At 31.0% G+C, this 22,630-nt stretch overlaps 3 protein-coding genes and 1 long non-coding RNA gene across 5 annotated transcripts in view; 1 reads left to right on the top strand and 3 right to left on the bottom strand.

The window, feature by feature from the left end:
• LOC111421299 (neuroglobin-like) overlaps window positions 1–22,630 on the top strand; it is a 119,832-nt gene that overhangs the window by 47,875 nt on the left and 49,327 nt on the right. For both annotated transcript variants that reach the window (XM_071200722.1, XM_071200721.1), the window contains exon 2: window positions 1,115–1,437. In XM_071200722.1, the coding sequence (XP_071056823.1) occupies window positions 1,247–1,437 (191 nt within the window). In that variant the 5' untranslated portion in view covers window positions 1,115–1,246. The remainder of the gene's footprint in view (window positions 1–1,114; window positions 1,438–22,630) is intronic.
• Window positions 1,397–2,004, bottom strand: LOC111421588 (uncharacterized). The gene is made up of 3 exons (XM_071200723.1): window positions 1,909–2,004; window positions 1,681–1,848; window positions 1,397–1,618 (listed from the first exon to the last, which is right to left on the bottom strand). Exons 1-3 carry the CDS (start codon window positions 1,970–1,972, stop codon window positions 1,452–1,454), a joined length of 399 nt encoding a protein of 132 aa, XP_071056824.1. The 5' UTR covers window positions 1,973–2,004; the 3' UTR covers window positions 1,397–1,451.
• On the bottom strand, window positions 6,771–7,456 carry LOC139431892 (uncharacterized). The gene is made up of 2 exons (XR_011641930.1): window positions 7,208–7,456; window positions 6,771–7,153 (listed from the first exon to the last, which is right to left on the bottom strand). It is a non-coding gene; the product is annotated as an uncharacterized lncRNA (long non-coding RNA).
• On the bottom strand, window positions 10,819–22,337 carry LOC111421579 (mucin-6-like). Its single transcript, XM_023054749.2, has 9 exons — window positions 22,242–22,337; window positions 21,778–22,181; window positions 19,199–19,340; window positions 18,820–19,145; window positions 17,403–17,604; window positions 16,933–17,343; window positions 11,771–11,959; window positions 11,021–11,715; window positions 10,819–10,971 (listed from the first exon to the last, which is right to left on the bottom strand). The coding sequence occupies exons 1-8, from the start codon at window positions 22,282–22,284 to the stop codon at window positions 11,531–11,533; spliced, it is 1,902 nt and encodes a 633-aa protein (XP_022910517.2). The 5' UTR covers window positions 22,285–22,337; the 3' UTR covers window positions 10,819–10,971; window positions 11,021–11,530.

Raw genomic sequence — 22,630 nt, 5'->3', positions numbered from 1 at the left:
AAAAATCACTTTTAGTTCTTGAGAAATAAATTTTTGAAGTAATCGACAATTTTTTCGAATTTTGCAATTTTCGCCGATTAAGATTTAAAAATTCGTATAAAATCCATTTCTTGGAATGTGAATATGAAAATTTCCTAAAGTGTTAATAAAAGTGCCCTCTTTCCAATGAACCAACACGTTTTGAAAAATATCTTTTAGTTTTTGAGAAAACAATATTTAAATTTTTGATCAAATTTTCGATGTTTCAATTTTTATCGATAATTTTCAAAATTCACTATAAAGTTAATTTCTTGAAGAATCCTTGTGGAAATATCACCAATTATTAATTAAAGTATCCTCTTTTTAATGTAAAAAGCTGTTTTGAAAAATCACTTTTAGTTCTTGAGAAATAAATTTTTGAAGTAATCGACAATTTTGTCGAATTTTGCAATTTTCGCCGATTAAGTTTTAAAAATTCGTATAAAATCCATTTCTTGGAATATGAATATGAAAATTTCCCAAAGTGTTAATAAAAGTGCCCTCTTTCCAATGAACCAACATGTTTTGAAAAATATATTTTAGTTTTTGAGAAAACAATATTTGAAGTTTTGATAAAATTTTCAATGTTGCAATTTTCATCGATAACTTTCAAAATTCGCTATAAAATTCATATTTTGAAGGATCCTTGATGTGCAAATAAAATCCTTATTTATTTGTTGTACCATAAAACCCATCTAAAGTACAAAGCAATGAAAAAGCCAAAAATAAAAATCGTTTTTTGCTTTCTGTGGGAGCGATATTACATTTTACTCGGTCATTTTTAGTGGGATAACAGCTGCCAAAACTGTTGTAGCTTTCATTGATTTTTTTAATATAAAAGGGGGTTTTGTATAGAAATGTGTACAATAGGAATCATTTGGATCAAAACGAAACACGATTCTTTTTGATAATATTATCCCGAAAAAAACTCTTTAACATATTTTCTCTTCTTTCTATTTAGACACAATTACCTAACTAACCTTTATTTGCTCTTCTAATTCTCACATCTATATTCGACCATTTGAGTTTCTAAAATCACTTTGTTTATGTTAAAGAATGTCTGTTAAAAATTTAACTCTTATTATTTTATTTCTAGATTTGGATTGGGATGGAAAATAAAAATTTAAAGTTAAAAAATAGTGTTAGTGCGCGATTAAGTAAAAAATAACTTAATTAAAACTAAAAATATTGTTTACACATTTATTTTGGGTAAAATTTAGTGAACAATATGGGTTGTAAACTGGGAAAACTAGCTGCGAGTAGTACCGGAAACCGCAACAGTAAGTTGGACGATCCACCACCGCCACCACCTTTAGATTCAAGACTACCCTTAAGCGCTAAACAAAAATATAACATGTTGGCTTCATGGAAAGGAATTAGTAGAGCCATGGAATCAACGGGAGTTACCATGTTTCTTAAGTAAGTAATTATTTTCAACAATCTATAGGAAAAATACATTGATTACGCTCATTTCTGATATATCCGTGTTTACAATAACATTTTTTTTCGTGTTTATTTCTGCACTTTGCCGTTTGATAATTTTGGCAATTCGCGCAATCTCTACCAACAGCGGCATAAGTTTCATTCGCAGAACACGTACCTAATCAATAAATTAAAAAAATTAAAAATAAATCAATAAGAAATGGATAAAAATTTTCATACGACATTCATAAGGTCGAACACAAGTCCCATCAACGCTTTCTCTTACATATCCCATCTTACAAAACTTCCCACATATTTTCGTACCATAACAAGGAACCAATAAATCTAAAGTAGAACAAGATTGTTCGCAAGGAAGATCGCAACGATATTCTTCATTTTCTACAAAATCTTATCAAAAAAAAATAAATATCATTTATTGCATTATTAAATATAATATTAATTACTTACCGTAACAATTTCCATCAAAAATTTGTTGGAACAAGAACAGTAAAACGAAGCAAAACGAAAACATGTTTATTTATGATTAACATTTATGAAACAAAGCAAAAATTTCATAGAAAATCTTATTTATATATAGTTATTGAGTTCCCTTTAAAAGCATAAAGGCTTTTATTGTGTTGAATTGTTTGAAAATTTTATAAAGCCACTTTTATGTTATACACGTTTTGAAATAAATTTTTATGTAAAAAGAGTTTTGTTTTAAATTAAAAGTAATTTTCCTATTTAGGATTTTTAATAAAATATTTTATGGGAGCATGTTAAATACTTGTACCTCGGTGAAGTTGAGAAACTGTCGTTATTTAGTGACGAATATCAAAAAAATTCAGAAGAATTATTTATTTTAATGGACGTTAAAATCCTGTTCTTAAATCAGGGAGTTTTAAGAAGACTGAAAATGAAGTACCAAGTCTTAAACCATCTACTTTAAGAAGTTTATATCGTTGGCTAGGAGAACTCCATTTCGTCTCTAAAAAAATTAAATAATAAATTGGTTTTAATAGAACCCAACCTAATCCAACCCAACCTAATCCTTTTTTTTTTGGATACTTGATTGTGTTGATACTTTTCTTTTCATTTCTATATTCTTCTCTTCGTGTCGGTTCTTGTTGCTTCTCTGGGCAAAATCCATGAGATCTTCTTTCTGTATCCTTCATTATTCCTGGACGGGGGGAGGGGAAGAGCTCCTCCCCATCCTCCTCTTCTTATGCAGACTCCTCTCATCGGATATATGTCATCCCGGCACTCCTCCTATGTTGAATGGTTTCTGGATTAGGGGAGACAAAACTGCCTCCTCCGCTTCTCTTCTTATATGTACCCCTCTCTTCGAATATATGGCATCCTGATACTCTTCCTGTTTCGGATAGTTTCCTCCCGCGGGTGAATTTCAATGTACAACACAAAAAGACCTATTAATTTTTTAATAACATAGATTACCTTATCATACCTGGATTGGGGGAGGCAAAAGCTGCCTCCCCCGCTCCTCCTCTTAGTTCTTCCTCCTTTCTTCTTCTCTCTTCCATCTCTTTTATCTTCATCACCTCTCTTAAGTAATTCATTATGCTATCACGCTGCTTTTCGTTGCTCATAAGAAGGTCGGCTACGTTTTCTTGCTTAACGGGTTCTCCCACTTGTATATCCATTTCCATCCTTTCCTTTTCGAAGCGACAACATTCAAATATTGTGTGTCGAGGTGTATCCGTCTCTTGACATCCGAACCAACAGTTGTCTGACTCAATCTTCTTTATCTTCGCCAAGTATGCTGCGTACACGCCATGCCCTGTTATTGCTTGGGTGGTATAATAATCTACACGAGGCCCATTGCTTTGCCATTCTCTTACATTCTTTATAAAAGTCTTTGCCCATCCCTCATAATGGTTCCATCTCTCTTGCCACTTTTTATACATGTCTTCTCTGTTCTGTTCTACTTTTTCTCCCCTTGTCTCCCAATTTCTACTTCTTTCCCAGGCCATAGGTAATAAATCCATAGGTGCGTGTCCGGCCAATGTACCTACAGCTTCCGTCGCTACCGTGCGATATGCCGATGTTACGCTTATTACCATTTTTTTTTCAATTATTCTCAACATTTTAGCATATTTCTTGTACTTAAGAGCACTTTCCCAAGCTGAGGCTCCGTAGAGAGTGACCGATGTTATAACTGTCGCTAATAGTTTTCTGCGAGCATAGCTTGGACCTCCTTTTCTAGGCATCAAACGCGTAACCCAACCTAATCCAACCCAACCCAACTTAACCCAACCTAAGTGTAGATGAATACTAGATGAAACTGCACCTTTAGGCTTTTACCATCACATAGGTGCCACTTCCAATCTTCTTTCAAGTTTCCTTTCAGAGTCTGCCTTTTCTTGTACCATCCAAGAGATGCAAATACGGTATAAAAACGGATATTTTATCATACGTTAGCTTTCCTCTCTATATGTATAGCCTTTCTTCTACCTTACAATACTTTTTCTGCTTCCATGGCTTCCAGCTTCTTATGGACCACTCTGGCTGCGTGTTCTGCTTTGTCTTTTGCTTTGGTACTCGTTTTCCCCTTTATTATCTACTGTACACATATGCTACCATACTGACTTCAGATTCCATTTTTGTTCTCAGTATTTCATTTTAGAAGATATTCCAAATGTTGTTATACAAATTCATCTTGGTATGAGATATATCACGCAAGATGTTTTAGATGCAAATGATTAAGCCTTTCCAGAAAAATGATGTCTTCTTCTTTAAACTGTTTTACATTTCTCACTATATGATCAACCAGTCAATCTATGATGATTCCATAATATTGACATCCTTTAATATATCATTCATCAAACATATGTTATCTATCTATACCTTATACCTCTATACTACATTATAGAGAATCGTACTTATCACAGTTTTTACAACAACTCCGATAGCCTTTATCATTACTAAAGAAGTTATCTGTTAGATTCGTTGGTACAAAACAATAACTGGTTTTGAGATACAATTGCTTCCAATTACTCAACAAATCTGACAAAATACATCAAATAATTAAAAAAGAAAGCCTGTGGATGACAAAATTCCATGCAGAAGAAAATTTTGCTTAATAAACCCAAGGTCTTATCATACATAAATAATCTAGGTTGATCCATGTGACATAACAATCTTACCCAACATTGTTCAACCTAGAGATTATTGATCAAAATATCAATTTTAGACATCCTGTATCTCTTAAACAAATAAGATTGGTGTAAACTAGTGGTGGAACGGATATCTTTGGGCGAATATTAAAAACCCTTTTACTTGGTACTCCACCATTCACAGGAATTAGTATCTCTTTTAGGTGTTGGACACTGCAGATAATAATCAAGTTCAACCCCAATAGGACTTTTCATTGAATACAACTTTATTTATATCAGGTTGCTAATAAAATTAGCAACCTCAATTTAACGATTTTCGCCGATTAAGTTTTAAAAATTCGTATAAAATCCAGTTCTTGGAATATGAGTATGAACATTTCCCAAATTGTTAATGAAAGTGTCTTTTTTCCAACGAACCAACCCGTTTTGAAAAATCGCTTTTAGTTTTTGAGAAATAAATTTTTGAAATAATCGAAAATTTTTTTGAATTTTTCAATTTTTGCCGATTAAGTTCTAAAAATTCGTATAAAATCCATTTCTTGGAATATGAGTATGAAAATTTCCCAAAGTGTTAACAAAAGTGCCCTCTTTCCAATGAACCAACCCGTTTTGAAAAATAACTTTTAGTTTTTGAGAAAACAATATTTGAAGAGTTGATAAAATTTTCGATGTTGCAATTTTCATCGATAATTTTCAAAATTCACTATAAAATTAATTTCTTGGAGGATCCTTGTGGAAATATCACCAATTATTAATTAAAGTATCCTCTTTTTAATGCAAAAAGCCGTTTTGAAAAATCGCTTTTAGTTTTTGAGAAATAAATTTTTGAAATGATCGAAAATTTTTTCGAATTTTGCAATTTTCGCCGATTAAGTTTTAAAAATTCGTATAAAATCCATTTCTTGGAATATGAATATGAAAATTTCCCAAAATGTTAATAAGAGTGCCCTCTTTCCAATGAACCAACACGTTTTGAAAAATAACTTTTAGTTTTTGAGAAAACAATATTTGAAGTTTTGATAAAATTTTCGATCTTGCAATTTTTATCGATAATTTTCAAAATTCGCTATAAAATTAATGTCGTGAAGGATCCTTGTGGAAATATCACCAATTATGAATTAAAGTATCCTCTTTTTAATGCAACAAACCGTTTTGAAAAATCGCTTTTAGTTTTTGAGAAATAAATTTTTGAAATGATCGACAATTTTTTCGAATTTTGCAATTTTCGCCGATTAAGATTTAAAAATTCGTATAAAATCCATTTCTTGGAATGTGAGTATGAAAATTTCCCAGAATGTTAATAAAAGTGTCCTCTTTCCAATGAACCAACACGTTTTGAAAAATATCTTTTAATTTTTGAGAAAACAATATTTGAAGTTTTGATAAAATTTTCGATCTTGCAATTTTTATCGATAATTTTCAAAATTCGCTATAAAATTAATTTCTTGAAGGATCCTTGTGTAAATATCACCAATTATTAATTAAAGTATCCTCTTTTTAATGCAAAAAGCCGTTTTGAAAAATCACTTCTAGTTCTTGAGAAATAAATTTTTGAAATAATCGACATCAATTATAGCGTGAAGGAATGTTCGATAAGGTTAGTTTTGTTTACAAACATTAATTATACCATGAAGTATTCTTTGGCAATTAGTAATGGCAATTATAGCGTGAAGTTTTCTTTTGTAATGTCAATTATAGCGTGAAGGAATGTGAGGTAAGGTTAGTTTGGTTTACAAACATTAATTATACCATGAAGTATTTTTTGGCAATTTGTAATGGCAATTATAGCGTGAAGTTTTCTTTTGTAATGTCAATTATAGCGTGAAGGAATGTGGGGTAAGGTTAATTTTGTTTACAAACATTAATTATACCATGAAGTTTTCTTTGGCAATTAGTAATGGCAATTATAGCGTGAAGTTTTCTTTTGTAATGTCAATTATAGCGTGAAGGAATGTTCGGTAAGGTTAGTTTTGTTTACAAACATTAATTATACCATGAAGTATTCTTTGGCAATTTGTAATGGCAATTATAGCGTGAAGTTTTCTTTTGTATTCAGAAATGCACCAGAAGTTATAACCATAATGGCCGGATAGATATGCCGGATAACCGGATATCCGTTCCAGAAATATGGTAAACCATTGTTATTTTTTAATCACTTTTAATATTAAAATATACGGCAATAACATACAAAGATGGTTTCTTATTAAAATGTTGTAGGTCATTTTATTTTTAAACCTTCGACGTTAAGATAATATAGTGTGGGGTAGTTGTAGCTGCTGTGGTTGAAGATGCACTTTTTGAGGTACCAGACGTTAAAATAATATAGTGTGGGGTAGTTGTAGCTGTTGTGGTTGAAGATGTAGATGTTGTTGGTGTTGTAGATGTTGTAAATGTTGTAGGTGTTGGAGATGTTGTAAATGTTGTATCTGTTGTAGATTTTGTAGATATAGTATATATTGTAGATGTTGTAGATATTGGAGATATTGGAGATGTTGTAGATGTTGTAGATGTAGGAGATATTGTAGGTGTCGTAGATGTAAAAGTTATAGACGTAGTAGTAATTGTAATCTCTTCATCCTCTAAAAAAATTAAACTATATAAAACTGATTCTTTTGATGTAATATTTTTCTTACCACATTGTTCTTTTGTTACGCACTCATCATTATCATTTCTGTAATAAGACCATTTACAAGCACAAGGCAACTTTTTAGTAATCTTATATGTCATATCATCGCATGATTGTTCAAACAATCCGTACTTTTCATTTTGTTTTAGAAAACAAAAGTTTAGAGAGAAGACGCGAGATATTAACAAACTAAAAACTACGTACTTTAAAGTCATGTTGACAATAAATTTGTATTCATGCTCAACTTAGATCGAACTCGGTTTTATACAAAAATTTAGTCAATGTTGCTTTTGCTGATATCGTGAGAATGTTTTGAAGTCATAAGTTAAAAATAACTTACATATATTTATTTATCTTTTTACTTAATTCCTTGAAAATAAAAAGCAGTTTTGGTTTAACACTTTCTTTACGTAAGATTTATTTCCATTATTACTAATGTTATAAAGTTATAATAATGTTTGAAAATCTAAGAAAAGCAATGGAATAAAAATGTAACAGCTTATAACATTAAATGTAGTTAAATTTCTGATTTTAACGCAGATATGGGATAGTTGTGGTTACTCTTGGGCGCAGTTGTAGTAGTGGAGGTAGTTTATTTTTCTGCTTAGTTTATTTTCGGTTGGACATTTATCATCTATAAACAAAATGATAATTATTACCTTAATTAGCTTTGAAAAAATAAAGAATTTATAACATTTGTCCATCTGATCTAAATCTGCAGCAAGAAGAAGAAGAAAAACAAATTTTATTCTGTACCCACTACATAAAAAAAATAAGAATAACAATAAAAAATATCTATATGTATATACAACAAAAATAAAAAAATTAAGGGGTGAGAATAGGGCTACCGACCAAGGTCTTTCTGCCCGTGATTTTTGTAGTCGGTGGCTTCCTTCAGTCTTCTCTGACGGCCAGGAGTTTTTGGAAGAGAAGAGGTGGGTTGTTGCGAGGGTGGAGTAATCGAGGCGATATAAGCGTGTGTTGCAAGGCGTTGGTAGGAAAATTTAGAATGGATTTATCGGACAAAGATTGAAGACGGGTATGGATCGGTAAGTTGGTATAGCAGATCATTGCTAGGGTTAAAGAGGGGATTACCGGGGTTCCTAATTCGGGTGATGGATCTCAGTGCAGATCTTTCCGCTACTTCCAGATGGTACTTCGTTCTTCTTGGTGCGTTGCTTAGCAGTATTGATCCATATTCTATGATGGGCCTGCATATGGTCTTGTAGATGTGCGAGGCACATGAGGTAGAGATTCCGCGACCTCTGAACGAGAGAGATTTAAAGTGTTTGGCGCGTGTCTTTACTTTCATCTTCACCTTGGTTGCATGAGTGGAAAACTTAAGCGTTCTGTCAAGTATTATGCCAAGATACTTGCAGGTTGGTGAGACGGAGATTGCCGTTGATTGGATTGTAATTGTGGGAGAGGGAGCGCGGGGTGAGAGGAATGGGACAAAAAATTGTGTCTTTGTGAGATTGAGTAAGATGCGCCATTTTCGGTACCAATTTTCCGTTTCGTTTATGAGCGTCTGCAACTTACGGACCGAGGAAGTGATATCCCTACTGTGCGAGACCAATGCTGTGTCGTCGGCGTAAAGAAGAAAGGCGTCTGGGTTGTCGTTGTAAAGATCGTGGCAGAATAGATTGTATAGAGCGGGAGAGATAGACGAACCCTGAGGAAGGCCTTGCTGAGCGGAGAAGCTGTGGGAGAAGTGATTTTTCAACTTCACGATGGAGGAGCGATTCGACAGGAATTGGTTTATTAATAGGTAGTATGGCGTTTTTAGCTTATCCAGTTTAAATAGCAATCCTTTGTGCCACACGGAGTCAAAGGCCTTTCGGACGTCCAGAAACACTGCTGCAGATTTCAGTTTTACAAAACGTGCCGCCTGGAAGTTGGAAACCAGAATGGCTGGGACGTTGATTTGCCGGATTGGAAGCCAAATTGGTAAGGCGGAATTTTCTTTGATACCGCAGCCAGGAGCTTGTTCTTCAAGTGCGTCTCGAAGAGTTTTCCAATTACGGGGAGCAGTGAGATGGGGCGATAGTTGGCTGGATCAGATAGAGAGGAATCCTTCTTGGGAATACAAGTAATAATTGACGTCTTCCAGTCGCGCGGGAAATGCTGAGTCGTAAGGCAATTATTTTTCTGATAAAGCAATGGATGTTAAGATCTAGACTTCTAAGCAGTTTCCTTGTGATGTTATCATAGCCGGGAGCGGTATCTTTTCCCTGTCCAAGAAGAGTAAAATATTCGTCTTCCAACATGAGAACATCTTCGGGTGTCTCGAACGGTGTCAAAAATGCGGATTCGTACCAATTATCTATAATGCTTTTGTTGTGGGAACAAAACGAAACATCCTCGGTAAAGGTGAATACACCTTCTAGGTAGTCAGCGTGTATGTTGACAATCTCTTCAGGGTTGGAGTGCACACCGCCATCCGTTCCAGGTGTCTTTTGGTATCTTGATAGTTTTCGAATTTCGTGCCAATAGTTTCTTCCTTTACACAGTTTTATTTTGTCCATGTACTTTTCCGTTCTGTATTGCTGAATTAGTTTCTGTATCTTTTTGTTGAACTCATTAAACTTCTTTTTCAACTCAGGCACTTCATACACCCTGAAGTCTCGATATAGGCGTCTTTTCTCTTTGATGAGTCTGATAATAAATGGAGGTAGCGGAAAATTGTAGTGTTTGGTGGTTCTGGATGGGCTCGCTTTGTCTATCGATTCCTTAAGACATTTGTTAAACCTTGAAATCTTGTCTGATGTGCTTCTATGAAGTCTTTCATTATTGAGTTAACTGTCTCCATGTTGCAAAGCTTATAGTTTTTAATTAAAGTCGGAACAGGTTTAGGTACGTTGGTGCAGCAAGATTGCAGCAAGATTTTTTGATATTTTCAAGTGTATAAAACAAACAACATTAATTAGGAATTTCTTCAAAAAAAAACTTACCTTCTTTTAGAGCGACCATGGAAGATATTAAAACACAAAGAACTATATAATTGAACATGATGTTGAGAATAAAATTTGTATAGATACTCAAGTTTTGTGAAAATGTGTTGAAGTCATAACTTAAAAATATTTTGGTACATAATTAAGTTGTAAAAAGGGAAATACCAACATTTGAGTACTTACATACCTTTTTTATCTTTTCACTTAACATTTTTACCTTGAAATATAAAAAAAAAACAATTAAATATTTTCTGTGTTAGATTTATTTCGGTTATTAACATATAATAACTTTTAAAAATCTAAAGAAAGAAACATTTAAATTTAAACAACTTATTTTCCATATTTTCCATCCTTTTTCTTACACACGTAACATTTCTTTGGATAAGGTTGTGGATAATAATTGTAATGTCTTACAAGAACCTGGTGACGATACCCATAATTGCTTCCACAAGAATAAGAAACTAAAACTTCTCCTAGCTGACAATATTGAGCTAAAAATTAATTTTATTTATTAAGTATTAATTTAATAAACATTAATGGCTTACTTTCTGGTTTTGATGTAGGACATGGTGTTGTAGTTGGGGCCACTGTTGTCGTAGTTCCTTTTTCTTTAAATTAAAATTAAACTATATAAAATCAATTTTATTGATGTTAATTTTTTTCTTACCGCATTCATCTTTTGTGACGCATTTTCCATCTTTATCTTTGTAATGGAACCATTCACAAACGCAAGTAAGCTCTTTTTTGATATCGAATTTCTCATCCTCGCAATATTTTTCAAGTAACCCAGGTTTTTCATTTTCGTTCGGACATTTATCATCTATAAACAAATAAATGAATTGAAAGAAAATAACTCTTCGAAAACTTACTCTTTTCTAGAGCCAACACGGTCGTTATTAAAAACCCAAAAACTATATACTTCAACATGATGTTGAGAAAAAATTTGCACTGATACTGAAGTTAGGTTGAGCTGCGGTTTATATTCGAATTGAAAAAATCTGGTCAATGCGAATTTTGCGATATCGAAAAAATGTATTGAAGTCATCAGCTTAGAATGTTTAAGTATTTTGTAAGTTCTAAGAAACAAACAACGCATCAATTTTAAAGATACCGACGTATTTTTTTTATCTTTTTACTTATTTGCTTCGAAAATAAAAAAAAAATTATAAAAACCAATTTCATTTCTTTCGCGCATCATCAGGAGTACGTCTCTGAAAAAATCGTTCAAAAAATTGACTTCTTCTATGACTAATAACGAAAAGTATATGGACGTGATGCTAAAAGTATTTATTATAATCAGTTTACATATTTGATTATATTATTTTTAAAAACATTTATTCTATCAATATTTGTTATAGAATTGTAAATAGATAATAAGGTTAAAGTATATAAGGACAAATCCCAGGGGGAACGCAACCTCCATCCTCAAACATTCTAATATAACCCTTCTTACAAAAACATCCCTTAACGCAATTTGAGTTGCACGTTCTTTGAGGGTTCTTACATGTTGGTTCACATAGGGATCCACACGTTGAGAATTCTTCGCCTTTTTCACATTTGGGAGCTTCAAAATAAAGTTAATTTATTATATTCAATTTGTACAAAAAGAATAAACTCACTGTTAGGATTTTTTGGACAATAACATTGGTCGATACACTTTCCGCTTGATTCATCTCTCACAAGACCTTTCTTACATGAGCAACCATAAATACATTGAGGTATGGGACAAATTTTATCTACTGGGTTACGACAAGTTGCTTCGCATGGATTTTTACAAGAATTAACATATTCATTATTTGGGCAAACCTCTTAAAACAACAAAAAAAAATTTTAATTATATATCAGAGTTGAGCTACTTGCAGTAAAAATATACTGCAAGTAAAGTATTCAGTATTTTTTTACTTTAAGTAGTTTACTGGAAGTACTTTCAAATTGTAGGTACTTAATACTTGTACTTTTAGTATTTAGCTTAAAATACTAGATACTTGTTTGACATAAGACTTGAAGAACTATTTGTTTATCTACTTCCAGTACTTTCAATAGTAAGTAAAACAATAATTTTTTAAAGGTTTCTTCAAAATCCTAGATAATCTTAGGAATTCTATGAAATCTTCTTGGTATGCTTGAAAAATCAGTTGAAATATGATATCTTTGAAAATGTGTCTAAATCACTAGATATGTTTGGAAATTTCAGTAAAATCTTCTAAAAACTCGAAATTTTGTAGAAATCTCTGCAAAATCCTAGATAACCTTAGGTATTCTGAGAAATTTTTATGGTATACTTGGAAGTTCGTTGAAAGCTTTTGGAAATCTCCTGGAAATATTAAGAAATGCCTACATAAGTGTCTGGGAAGAATTAAAAATCCTCAGCATTCGTATTATCCCTGGATATCCTTGGAAATCCTTCCAATTTTTCTAAATATCAATCAAAAACTTTGGATACACTCAAAAAATCTTTAAAAATTTTAAGAAATACCTAGTAATATATAAAAGTATTTGGAAATAGTTTCAAAATCACTAGATATGTTTGGAAATTCCTAAAAAATCTTCTAAAAACTTGAAATTTTGGAGAAATTTTTGCAAAATTCTAGATAACCTTCGGTATTCTGAAAATTTTTTATGGTACACTTGAAAATCCGTTAATTTTTTGGAAATCTCCTGGAAATACTAAGAAATGCCTAGATAAGTGTTTGGGAAGAATTAATGATCCTAGGCATTTGTATTAATTCCTGGATATCCTTGGAAATCCTTCCAATTTTTTTAAATATCAATCAAAAACCTTGGATACACCCAAAAATCTTTAGATATCCGTAAAAATCGATGGAGAGCTTTGAAAATGTGTTTAAATTCCTTAAATTTTTTAGAAATACCTAGTAGTACATAAGAATTTTTGGAATTCGTTTGAAAATCCCTAGATATATTTAGAAATTCCTAAAAATCTTCTAAAAACTTGAAATTTTGTAGAAATCTCTGCAAAATTCTAGATAACCTTAGGTATTCTAAGAAATTTTTATGGTACACTTGAAAATCCGTTAAAATCTTTTGGAAATCCCTTGGAAATACTAAGAAATGCCTACATCAGTGTCTGGGAAGAACTAAAAATCCTTAGCATTCGTAATAATCTCTGGATATCATTGGAAATCCTTCCAATTTTTCTAAAAATCAATCAAAAACCTTGAATAGACTCAAAAATCCTAAGATATCCGTAAAAATCGATGGAGAGCTTTGAAAATGTGTCTAAATTCCTTAAAATTTTTAGAAATACCTAGTAGTATATAAAACTATTTGGAGATCGTTTCAAAATCTCTATATATGTTTGGAAGTTGGTAAAAAATCTTCTAAAAACTTGAAATTCTGTAGAAATCTCTGCAAAATCCTAGATAACCTTAGGTATTCTGAGAAATTTTTATGGTACACTTGAAAATCCGTTAAAATCTTTTGGAAATTTCCTAGAAATACTAAGAAATGCATGCATAAGTGTCTGGGAAGAATTAAAAGTCCTGGACATTCGTAATAATCATTGGATATCCTTGGAAATCCTACTAATTTTTCTAAAAAATCATTCAAAATCCTTGGATACACTCAAAAATCCTAAGATATCCGTAAAAATCTATGGATAGCTTTAAAAATGTGTCCAAATTCCTTAAAATTTTTAGAAATACCTAGTGGTATATAAAGCTATTTGGAAATCGATTCAAAATCCCTAGATATGTTTGGAAATTAATAAGAAATCTTCTAAAAACTTGAAATTCTGTAAAAATCTCTTCAAAATTCTAGATAACCTTAGGTATTCTGAGAAATTTTTATGCTACACTTGAAAATCCGTTGAAATCTTTTGGAAATCTCCTGGAAATATTAAGGAATGCCTACATAAGTGTCTGGGAAGAATTAAAAGTCCTGGGCATTCGTAATAATCATTGGATATCCTTGGAAATCCTTCTAATTTTTCTAAAAAATCATTCAAAATCCTTGCATACACTCAAAAATACTAAGATATCCGTAAAAATCGATGGATAGCTTTGAAAATGTGTCTAAATTCCTTAAAATTTTTAGAAATACCTAGTAGTATATAAAACTATTTGGAAATCGATTAAAAATCCCTAGATATGTTTGGAAATTCCTTTAAAATCTAAAAACTTGAAATTCTGTAGAAATCTCTGCAAAATCCTAGATAACCTTAGGTATTCTGAGAAATTTGTATGGTACACTTGAAAATCCGTTAAAATCTTTTGGAAATTTCCTAGAAATACTAAGAAATGCCTACATAAGTGTCTGGGAATTATTAAAAATCTTCAGCATTCGTAATAATTCCTGGATATCATTGGAAATCCTTCCAATTTTTCTAAAAATTAATCAAAAACCTTGGATACACTCAAAAATCCTAAGATATCCGTAAAAATCGATGGATAGCTTTGAAAATGTGTCTAAATTCCTTAAAATTTTTAGAAATACCTAGTAGTATATAAAACTATTTGGAAATCGTTTCAAAATCCCTAGATATGGTTGGAAATTCCTAAAAAATCTTCTAAAAACTTGAAATTCTGTAGAAATCTCTTCAAAATTCTATATAACCTTAGGTATTCTGAGGAATTTTTATGGTACACTTGAAAATCCGTTAAAATCTTTTGGAAATTTCCTAGAAATACTAAAAAATGCCTACATAAGTGTCTGGGAATTATTAAAAATCCTCAGCATTCGTAATAATTCCTGGATATCTTTGGAAATCCTTCCAATTTTTCTAAAAATTAATCAAAAACCTTGGATACATTCAAAAATCCTAAGATATCCGTAAAAATCGATGGATAGCTTTGAAAATGTGTCTAAATTCCTTAAAATTTTTAGAAATACCTAGTAGTATATAAAACTATTTGGAAATCGTTTCAAAATCCCTAGATATGTTTGGAAATTCCCAAAAAATCTTCTAAAAACTTGAAATTTTGTAGAAATCTCTGCAAAATTCTAGATAACCTTAGGTATTCTGAAAATTTTTTATGGTACATTTGAAAATCCGTTAAAATTTTTTGGAATTCTCCTGGAAATACTAAGAAATGCCTACATAAGTGTTTGGCAAGAATTAAGAATCCTAGGCATTTGTATTAATCCCTGGATATCCTTGGAAATCCTTCCAATTTTTCGAAAAATCAATCAAAAACCTTGGATACACTCAAAAAATGGATATCTTTAAAAATGTGTCTAAATTCCCTAAAATTTTTAGAAATACCTAGTAGTATATAAAACTAGTTGGAAATCGTTTCAAAATCCCTAGATATGTTTGGAAATTCCTAAGAAATCTTCTAAAAACTTGAAATTCTGTAGAAATCTCTGCAAAATTCTAAATAACCTCAGGTATTCTGAGAAGTTTTTATGGTATTCTTGTAAATCCGTTAAAGTCTTTTGGAAATCTCCTAGAAATACTAAGAAATGCATACATAAGTAGCTGGGAAGAATTAATAGTCCTGGACATTCGTAATAATCCCTAGATATCATTGGAAATCCTTCTAATTTTTCTAAAGAAATCATTCAAAAACCTTGGATACACTCAAAAATCCTAAGATATCCGTAAAAATCAATGGATAGCTTTGAAAATGTGTCTAAATTCCTTAAAATCTTTAGAAATACCTAGTAGTATATAAAACTATTTGGAAATCGTTTCAAAATCCCTAGATATGTTTGGAAATTCCTACAAAATCTTCTAAAAACTTGAAATTCTGTAGAAATCTGTTCAAAATTCTAGATAACCTTAGGTATTCTGAAAAATTTTTATGGTACACTTGAAAATCCGTTAAAATCTTTTGGAAATACTAAGAAATGCATACATAAGTGTCTGAGAAGAATTAAAAATCCTTGATATTAGTAATAAGCCATAGATATCCTTGGAAATTCTTCCAATTTTTCTAAAAATCAATCAAAAACCTTGGATACGCTCAAAAATCTTTAGACATCCGTAAAAATCGATGGATATCTTTAAAAATGTGTCTAAATTCCTTAAATTTTTAGAAATACCTAGTAGTATATAAAACTATTTGAAAATCGTTTCAAGATCCTTAGATATGTTTGGAAATTCTTTTAAAATCATCTAAAAACTTGAAATTCTGTAGAAATCTCTGCAAAATCCTAGATAACCTCAGGTATTCTGACAAGTTTATGGTATTCTTGAAAATCCCTTGAAATCTCCTGGAAATACTAAGAAACGCATACATAAGTGTCTGGGAAGAATTAAAAATCCTTGATATTCATAATAATCCATAGGTATCTATAGAAATCCTTCCAATTTTTCTAAAAATCATTCAAAAACCTTGGATACACTCTAAAATCCTAAGATATCTGTGAAAATCTGTGGATATTCCTTGAAATCTCTAGAAATATTTGGTTATCTTTGAAAATTTTAGGAAATTGCTACAAAATCCTTGGATGTATTTGGAAATTTTCATAAAATCTTTTAGAAAACCTGAATATCTATAGAATCCTCTGGAAACTCGTTGGATTCCTAAAAAATCCTAAGCAATTGGGATGGTATCGTTGAAAATCTTATGGGAATACTTGGAAATGCTTATATTAATCATTAAGAATCGTTAAAATCCTAGATATTATTAATGGATATCCTCTTTTCTAGGATATTCTTGGAAATTCGTACAATTTCTGTACAAATCCTTTAAAAGCTTTCGAAAATGTAAAAAAAATCTAAAAATCGAAATATGTGTAGAAATTTCTGGAAAATGATAAGTTTCAATAACACTGTTCTAACGCGTATATATGTGTATATATATTAGAAATAACTTACGATCCCTGGGATATTTAGGACAATCCCTAGGTAGTACACATCGCCCGGTCAGTCTGTTTAGCACAAATCGATTTCCGCAATAACACCCGGGTTGGTTGTAACCAATGACCACCCCATCACACGTAGGTCCATTGAAATTAGTTTGATAGTAAGTTTGATTATGTCTGCAGCGGTCTGTCTGTACAGGACAGTACTCAGGAGGTACACACCTCCCAGTGCTGCTGTCGTATACGTAACGCCTGTTGATACACGTGCAACCCTTCGTGCAAATTGCCGGGCAATAAGGCGGGTTATTAATGTTCCCACAGGTCACAGGACATGGTGAAGCGCAATTATCAAAATATTGACCATCGCCACATATGATTATTGTTGGTTGTTCGTAATTAATGGCATAAGTTTGTGGAAGATATACTAAAAAAATAAATAAAGTTGATATAAATAAAATATTTTATTATAATCAATTTACTTACTAGAATTGAAATCGCCAACGGCAGGGTGAAAACATAAAAGAAAGAATGCGGCAAAGAATTTATGCAAGAACTCCAAAGACATTGTGGCGAAGATTGAATGGACGCGAAGTTGTATTTGCACTGAAATATACAGAGGAGGGTTTGTTTGCGCGGCTTGAAACGGAATGGGTCGAGGAATTTGGAATCGGCTTGGTTTATACGTTTAACCACTTGTGGTCTTTTCATTTTCTTTTTGCCGGGATCCGTAACGATATTGACCGGCAAAACCTGCTTGTCAGGACTTGATAATAATGTTTGCAAGAAGCCAGAGTTCCTCAAATGGTATCTTACTAAACGTTTGTTAAATAAAAATTATTTCTTACATTTTTATTATATCAATTAAACGATGCAATTTTTTTTATTCAAAGATATTTCTAACATAAAAATTATAAAATGTTTAATTTTAAGCATTCCCTATAAAAGTGATACATCGAATTTACTCGTTGATTGTATAACTTGGTATTAGATGCAATAAATTGAGTGTGATAAATTAAATTTAAAGTTTTGAGAATCACTGTTTTGTGGGTACACAAAAAGATGTCTGCGTGAACCGAGCATAATTTCTTCGTTGCACTCAAACAGGATGAAGCGAAACGGAAGATGTTTTCGTTGGCCGTGATGTCAACTATTTTATTAGTATATCAGGTTATCGTTTAAAAAAATTGTATAAGGGTATTTAAGGCTTAAATTTTATGTTTATAATTCCAATTATACCTGCACTATGACGCTATTAAAAAGTTCTTATTTTTTCTTATTTTAAATCAACAACAGTTTTTCGGAACAATGTCTGTAAAATTATCACGAGTCAGTTGAAAATAAGTTAGATCAATAATTTTTTTTAACAAAAAACTTTTCAAAATACACTTTCGTGTATTCGTCTAATAAATCTTGGAGCACAAATACATCCAACATAGCATTCCAATGTACATGGTGTATTTAGGTCATCCTATTCCAATAATGTGTACACGAAACTACGCAGGTGGTATACATTTAGTTAATAGATTACCTTGATTACGAAAACGTAGTTTCATAAAATGACGACGAAAAAATATCAGAGATATTAGCTACTTCCGGAAAAATCCTTTAAAATAAGTTCAAACTCGATGGGATTATCTCCAAAAATAACCGAGATATTAATATTTTAAATGTTTATTTGCTAACTTCATGTTATTAACTAAAAATTTATTCATTCTGTATCCATGTTGTTGTTTGAGATAAAAATAACCGAGATATTATCTATATTCCGCTTATAAATCAAAAAAACAACGAAATTGATGCTTAATTCATTTTTATTTTTCGTTTAATATAAGATGTTTAACTCTTAAGGGCAACTTTCTTCGGGGATACAAGCAGAAGTGTTATTATCTATTGTACGTACAAATCCATCTTTACAGAAACATCCTTCAACGCATTGAGTCGTACACGCAGTACCTTCTGGTTTTCCACAATAATCTTGACAGGCAGTTCCACACACTTTATATATTTCATTTTCACCACAAGTAGGGCATTCAGATATAAGAATGCAATCGTCATCTTCTGCATCTATTGCTCTCTTGGTGTAACCACTAGCTTCATCACAGAAACAATCTGCCACGCACTGCTTGGTGCAAGGTGCAGGCTCTTTATTACAGTATTCTCGGCAGGCAGATCCGCAGGAGTTATATACTTGGGGTGGAACACATGTTTGTGCAATAACAGCGGCAGCTAAAAATTGTTGATAAAATTAATGTAGAAGAATATTAAATTAAAAAATTTACCCAAAGCTAAGAATAAAGCAACAAAAGCTAATGATTTATTCATTATTGGGGATATTATGTCTGTTCTCTGTAAAAGATCAAACTCAAACTGATTTGAATGTTGGTTTTGTTCGTTTTTATACCAAGTAGTGAGATTTTGTAACTAAATTTAATCACGTTTTTTTAACATAATTATTGTATTTTGTTGTATAGTTATTTGTTACAAATAATAAATTTACTTACTTTAGTCAAGGTTTAAGTTTGAATTTTCAATGTTATCTTAAATATTAATAGGCAGTATTATTTAAATTTTTATTTGTTACTCAATAAACCGAGATATTAATATTTGAATGAAATAAACGAAACATTAAACGCTAAATGGATGTTAGCAGCATTCATCTTGAAAAATATCCGAGATATTAGCTACTTCCGGTTATCAATTTTAACATTAAATTTGCAATTTTCTTAATCTCCGTGAAAAATCCTTTAAAATAAGTCCAAACTCGATGGGGTTATCTCCAAAAATAACCGAGATATAAATATTTTTAATGTTATGTTGCTAACTTCATGTTACCAACCTAAAATTTATTAATTTTGTATCCATGTTGTTTTTTGAGATAAATTCGTCGTGTTTGGATTCATTTTAAAGGATATTTTATGAAGATTAAGAATATTTCAAAATTAAAAGTGATTTTATAAACCGGAAGTAATCAATAACTCGGTTATTTTTAAAGTTAGATATGTCATGTTTGTAGATATAACTAAATTTTTATGAAAATTTAATTTACTTGAATGAAAAAGCGAAATTTCAAACGCTAAATGGATGTGAGCAGCATTCATCTTGAAAAATATGCGAGATATGAGCTACTTCCGGTTATCAATTTTAACATTAAATTTGCAATTTTCTTAATCTCCCTGAAAAATCCTTTAAAATAAGTCCAAACTCGATGGGGTTATCTCCAAAAATAACCGAGATATGAATATTTTTAATGTTATGTTGCTAACTTCATGTCACCAACTTAAAATTTATTAATTTTGTATCTATGTTGTTGTTTGAGGTAAATTCGTCGTGTTTGGATTCATTTTAAAGGATATTTTATGAAGATTAAGAATATTTCAAAATTAAAAGTTATTTTATAAACCGGAAGTAATCAATAACTCGGTTATTTTTAAAATTAGATATGTCATGTTTGTAGATATAACTACGTTTTTATGTAAATTTAATTTACTTGAATGAAAAAGCGAAACTTTAAACGTTAAATGGATGTTAGCAGCATTCATCTTGAAAAATATCCGTGATATTAGCTACTTCCGGTTATCAATATTAACTTTAAATTTGTATTTTTCTTAATCTTCGTAAAAAATGCTTTAAAATAAGTCCAAACTCGATGGGTTTATCTCCACAAATAACCGAGATATGAATATTTTTAATGTTATGTTGCTAACTTCATGTCACCCACTTAAAATTTATTAATTTTGTATCCATGTTGTTTTTTGAGATAAATTCGTCGTGTTTGGATTCATTTTAAAGGATATTTTATGAAGATTAGTAATATCTCAAAATTAAAAGTGATTTTATAAACCGGAAGTAGTCAATAACTCGGTTATTTTTAAAGTCAAATATGTCATGTTTGTAAATATAACTACGTTTTATGTAAATGTAATTTACTTGAATGAAAAAACGAAACTTTAAACGCTAAATAGATGTTAGCAGCATTCATCTTTAAAAATAACCGAGATATTAGCTACTTCCGGTTATCAATATTAACATTAAATTTGCAATTTTCTTAATGTTCGTAAAACATCCTTTAAAATAAGTCCAAATTCGATGGGGTTATCTCCCAAAATAACCGAGATATGAATATTTTTAATGTTATGTTGCTAACTGCATGTCACCAACATAAAATTTATTAATTTTGTATCTATGTTGTTTTTTGAGATAAATGCGTCGTGTTTGGATTCATTTTAAAGGATTTTTTATGAAGATTAAGAATATTTCAAAATTAAAAGTTATTTTATAAACCGGAAGTAGTCAATAACTCGGTTATTTTTAAAGTTAGATATGTCATGTTTGTAGATATAACTACGTTTTTATGTAAATTTAATTTACTTGAATGAAAAAGCGAAACTTTAAACGCTAAATGGATGTTAGCTGCATTAATTTTAAAGAATATTCGAGATATTAGCTACTTCCGGTTATCAATATTAACATTAAATTTGTAATTTTCTTAATCTTCGTGAAAAATCCTTTAAAATAAGTCCAAACTCGATGGGGTTATCTCCAAAAATAACAAAGATATGAATATTTTTAATGTTATGTTGCTAACTTCATGTTACCAACTTAAAATTTATTAATTTTGTAGCTATGTTGTTTTTTGAGATAAATACGTCGTGTTTGGACTCATTTTAAAGCATTTTTTATGATAATTAATAATATCCTAAAATTAAAATTAATTTTGATAACCGAAAGTAGCTAATAACACATTATTACAAAAAAAGCAGCATATAAGAAAAACAACACATTTTTCATAATGTTCGTATATTACATCTACCTCTATTTTTTAACAATTTAATAAAATTTCTTAATTATTCCAAAATTAAGCTTGAAAATCGGGACATTCGCTGTAAGGAATACAATCGTTGGAATTTTCCGACCTCTTAATATATCCAGGTTTACATTGGCATCCTTTAGCGCACCTTCTTGGACAATTTTCAACTTCGGGTCCTCCGCAATATCTGGGACACGGAGAACCGCACAAATAATAAGTTTTATTGCGCCCGCATCTTTCCACTCTACGACAATCTTTTTCCAAGACGCAATTATCCGAATCAATATAATCTTTAACATAACCCGGGGCACATCCGCAACCGATTATACATTGCTCGGTGCAAATTTGGAATTCATCCTTGTTATTGCAATAATCGGGGCAAGCGGTGTTGCAATAACTAAAGACTTGATTTACGGAGCATTTTGGAAGTGTCTCTTCTGCTGTTGCGGAAGCAACTAAAATTATCGCTTAGTTTATAAGAATTCTAATAATTTTATTGAAATTATTTAACTTACATGAGATTAAACTTAAAGTGAGGATTGCTAAAAAGTTCTTCATGGTTCTTGAGTGTGAGAATGATGTGGTTAATTTTTTTGCTAAGTATTTATACTAAATGTTATCTTAAATCCACACATAAATTCAACATAAAGGCAATAAAAATGCTGTTGCAGACTCCACGTAATTATTTGTTTATACATAAATTAAATTATGTATAAACAAGAAAAATAAGGTCAAAAAAACAACGAAATTGATGCTTAATTAATTTTTATTTTTAGTTTAATATAAGATGTTTAACTCTTAAGAGCAACTTGCTTCGAGGATGCAAGCAGAAGTGTTATTATCTATTGTACGTACGTATCCATCTTTACAGAAACATCCTTCCACGCATTGTTCAGTACACGAA

The sequence above is a fragment of the Onthophagus taurus genome, chromosome 11 (assembly GCF_036711975.1).
Source record: "Onthophagus taurus isolate NC chromosome 11, IU_Otau_3.0, whole genome shotgun sequence".
NCBI lineage: Eukaryota > Metazoa > Arthropoda > Insecta > Coleoptera > Scarabaeidae > Onthophagus > Onthophagus taurus.
Note: the sequence above shows the minus strand (reverse complement) of the source record. Positions and strands in the feature narration are given on the sequence as shown.

Excerpts from the sequence above, each read along its gene's own strand:
- LOC111421579 (XM_023054749.2), bottom strand. The coding sequence starts at position 22,284 with ATGAAGAACTTTTTAGCAATCCTCACTTTAAGTTTAATCTCAT. Across the intron at positions 17,605-18,819 it reads GTTTCTGTAAAGATGGATTT|ACGTATAAACCAAGCCGATT; the intron begins GTACGTACAATA and ends ACAAGTGGTTAA. Across the intron at positions 17,344-17,402 it reads CGTTGGCGATTTCAATTCTA|TATATCTTCCACAAACTTAT; the intron begins GTAAGTAAATTG and ends TTATTTTTTTAG.
- LOC111421588 (XM_071200723.1), bottom strand. The coding sequence starts at position 1,972 with ATGTTTTCGTTTTGCTTCGTTTTACTGTTCTTGTTCCAACAAATTTTT. Across the intron at positions 1,849-1,908 it reads TTTTGATGGAAATTGTTACG|ATTTTGTAGAAAATGAAGAA; the intron begins GTAAGTAATTAA and ends TTTTTTGATAAG. Across the intron at positions 1,619-1,680 it reads TGTTCGACCTTATGAATGTC|GTACGTGTTCTGCGAATGAA; the intron begins GTATGAAAATTT and ends TTTATTGATTAG.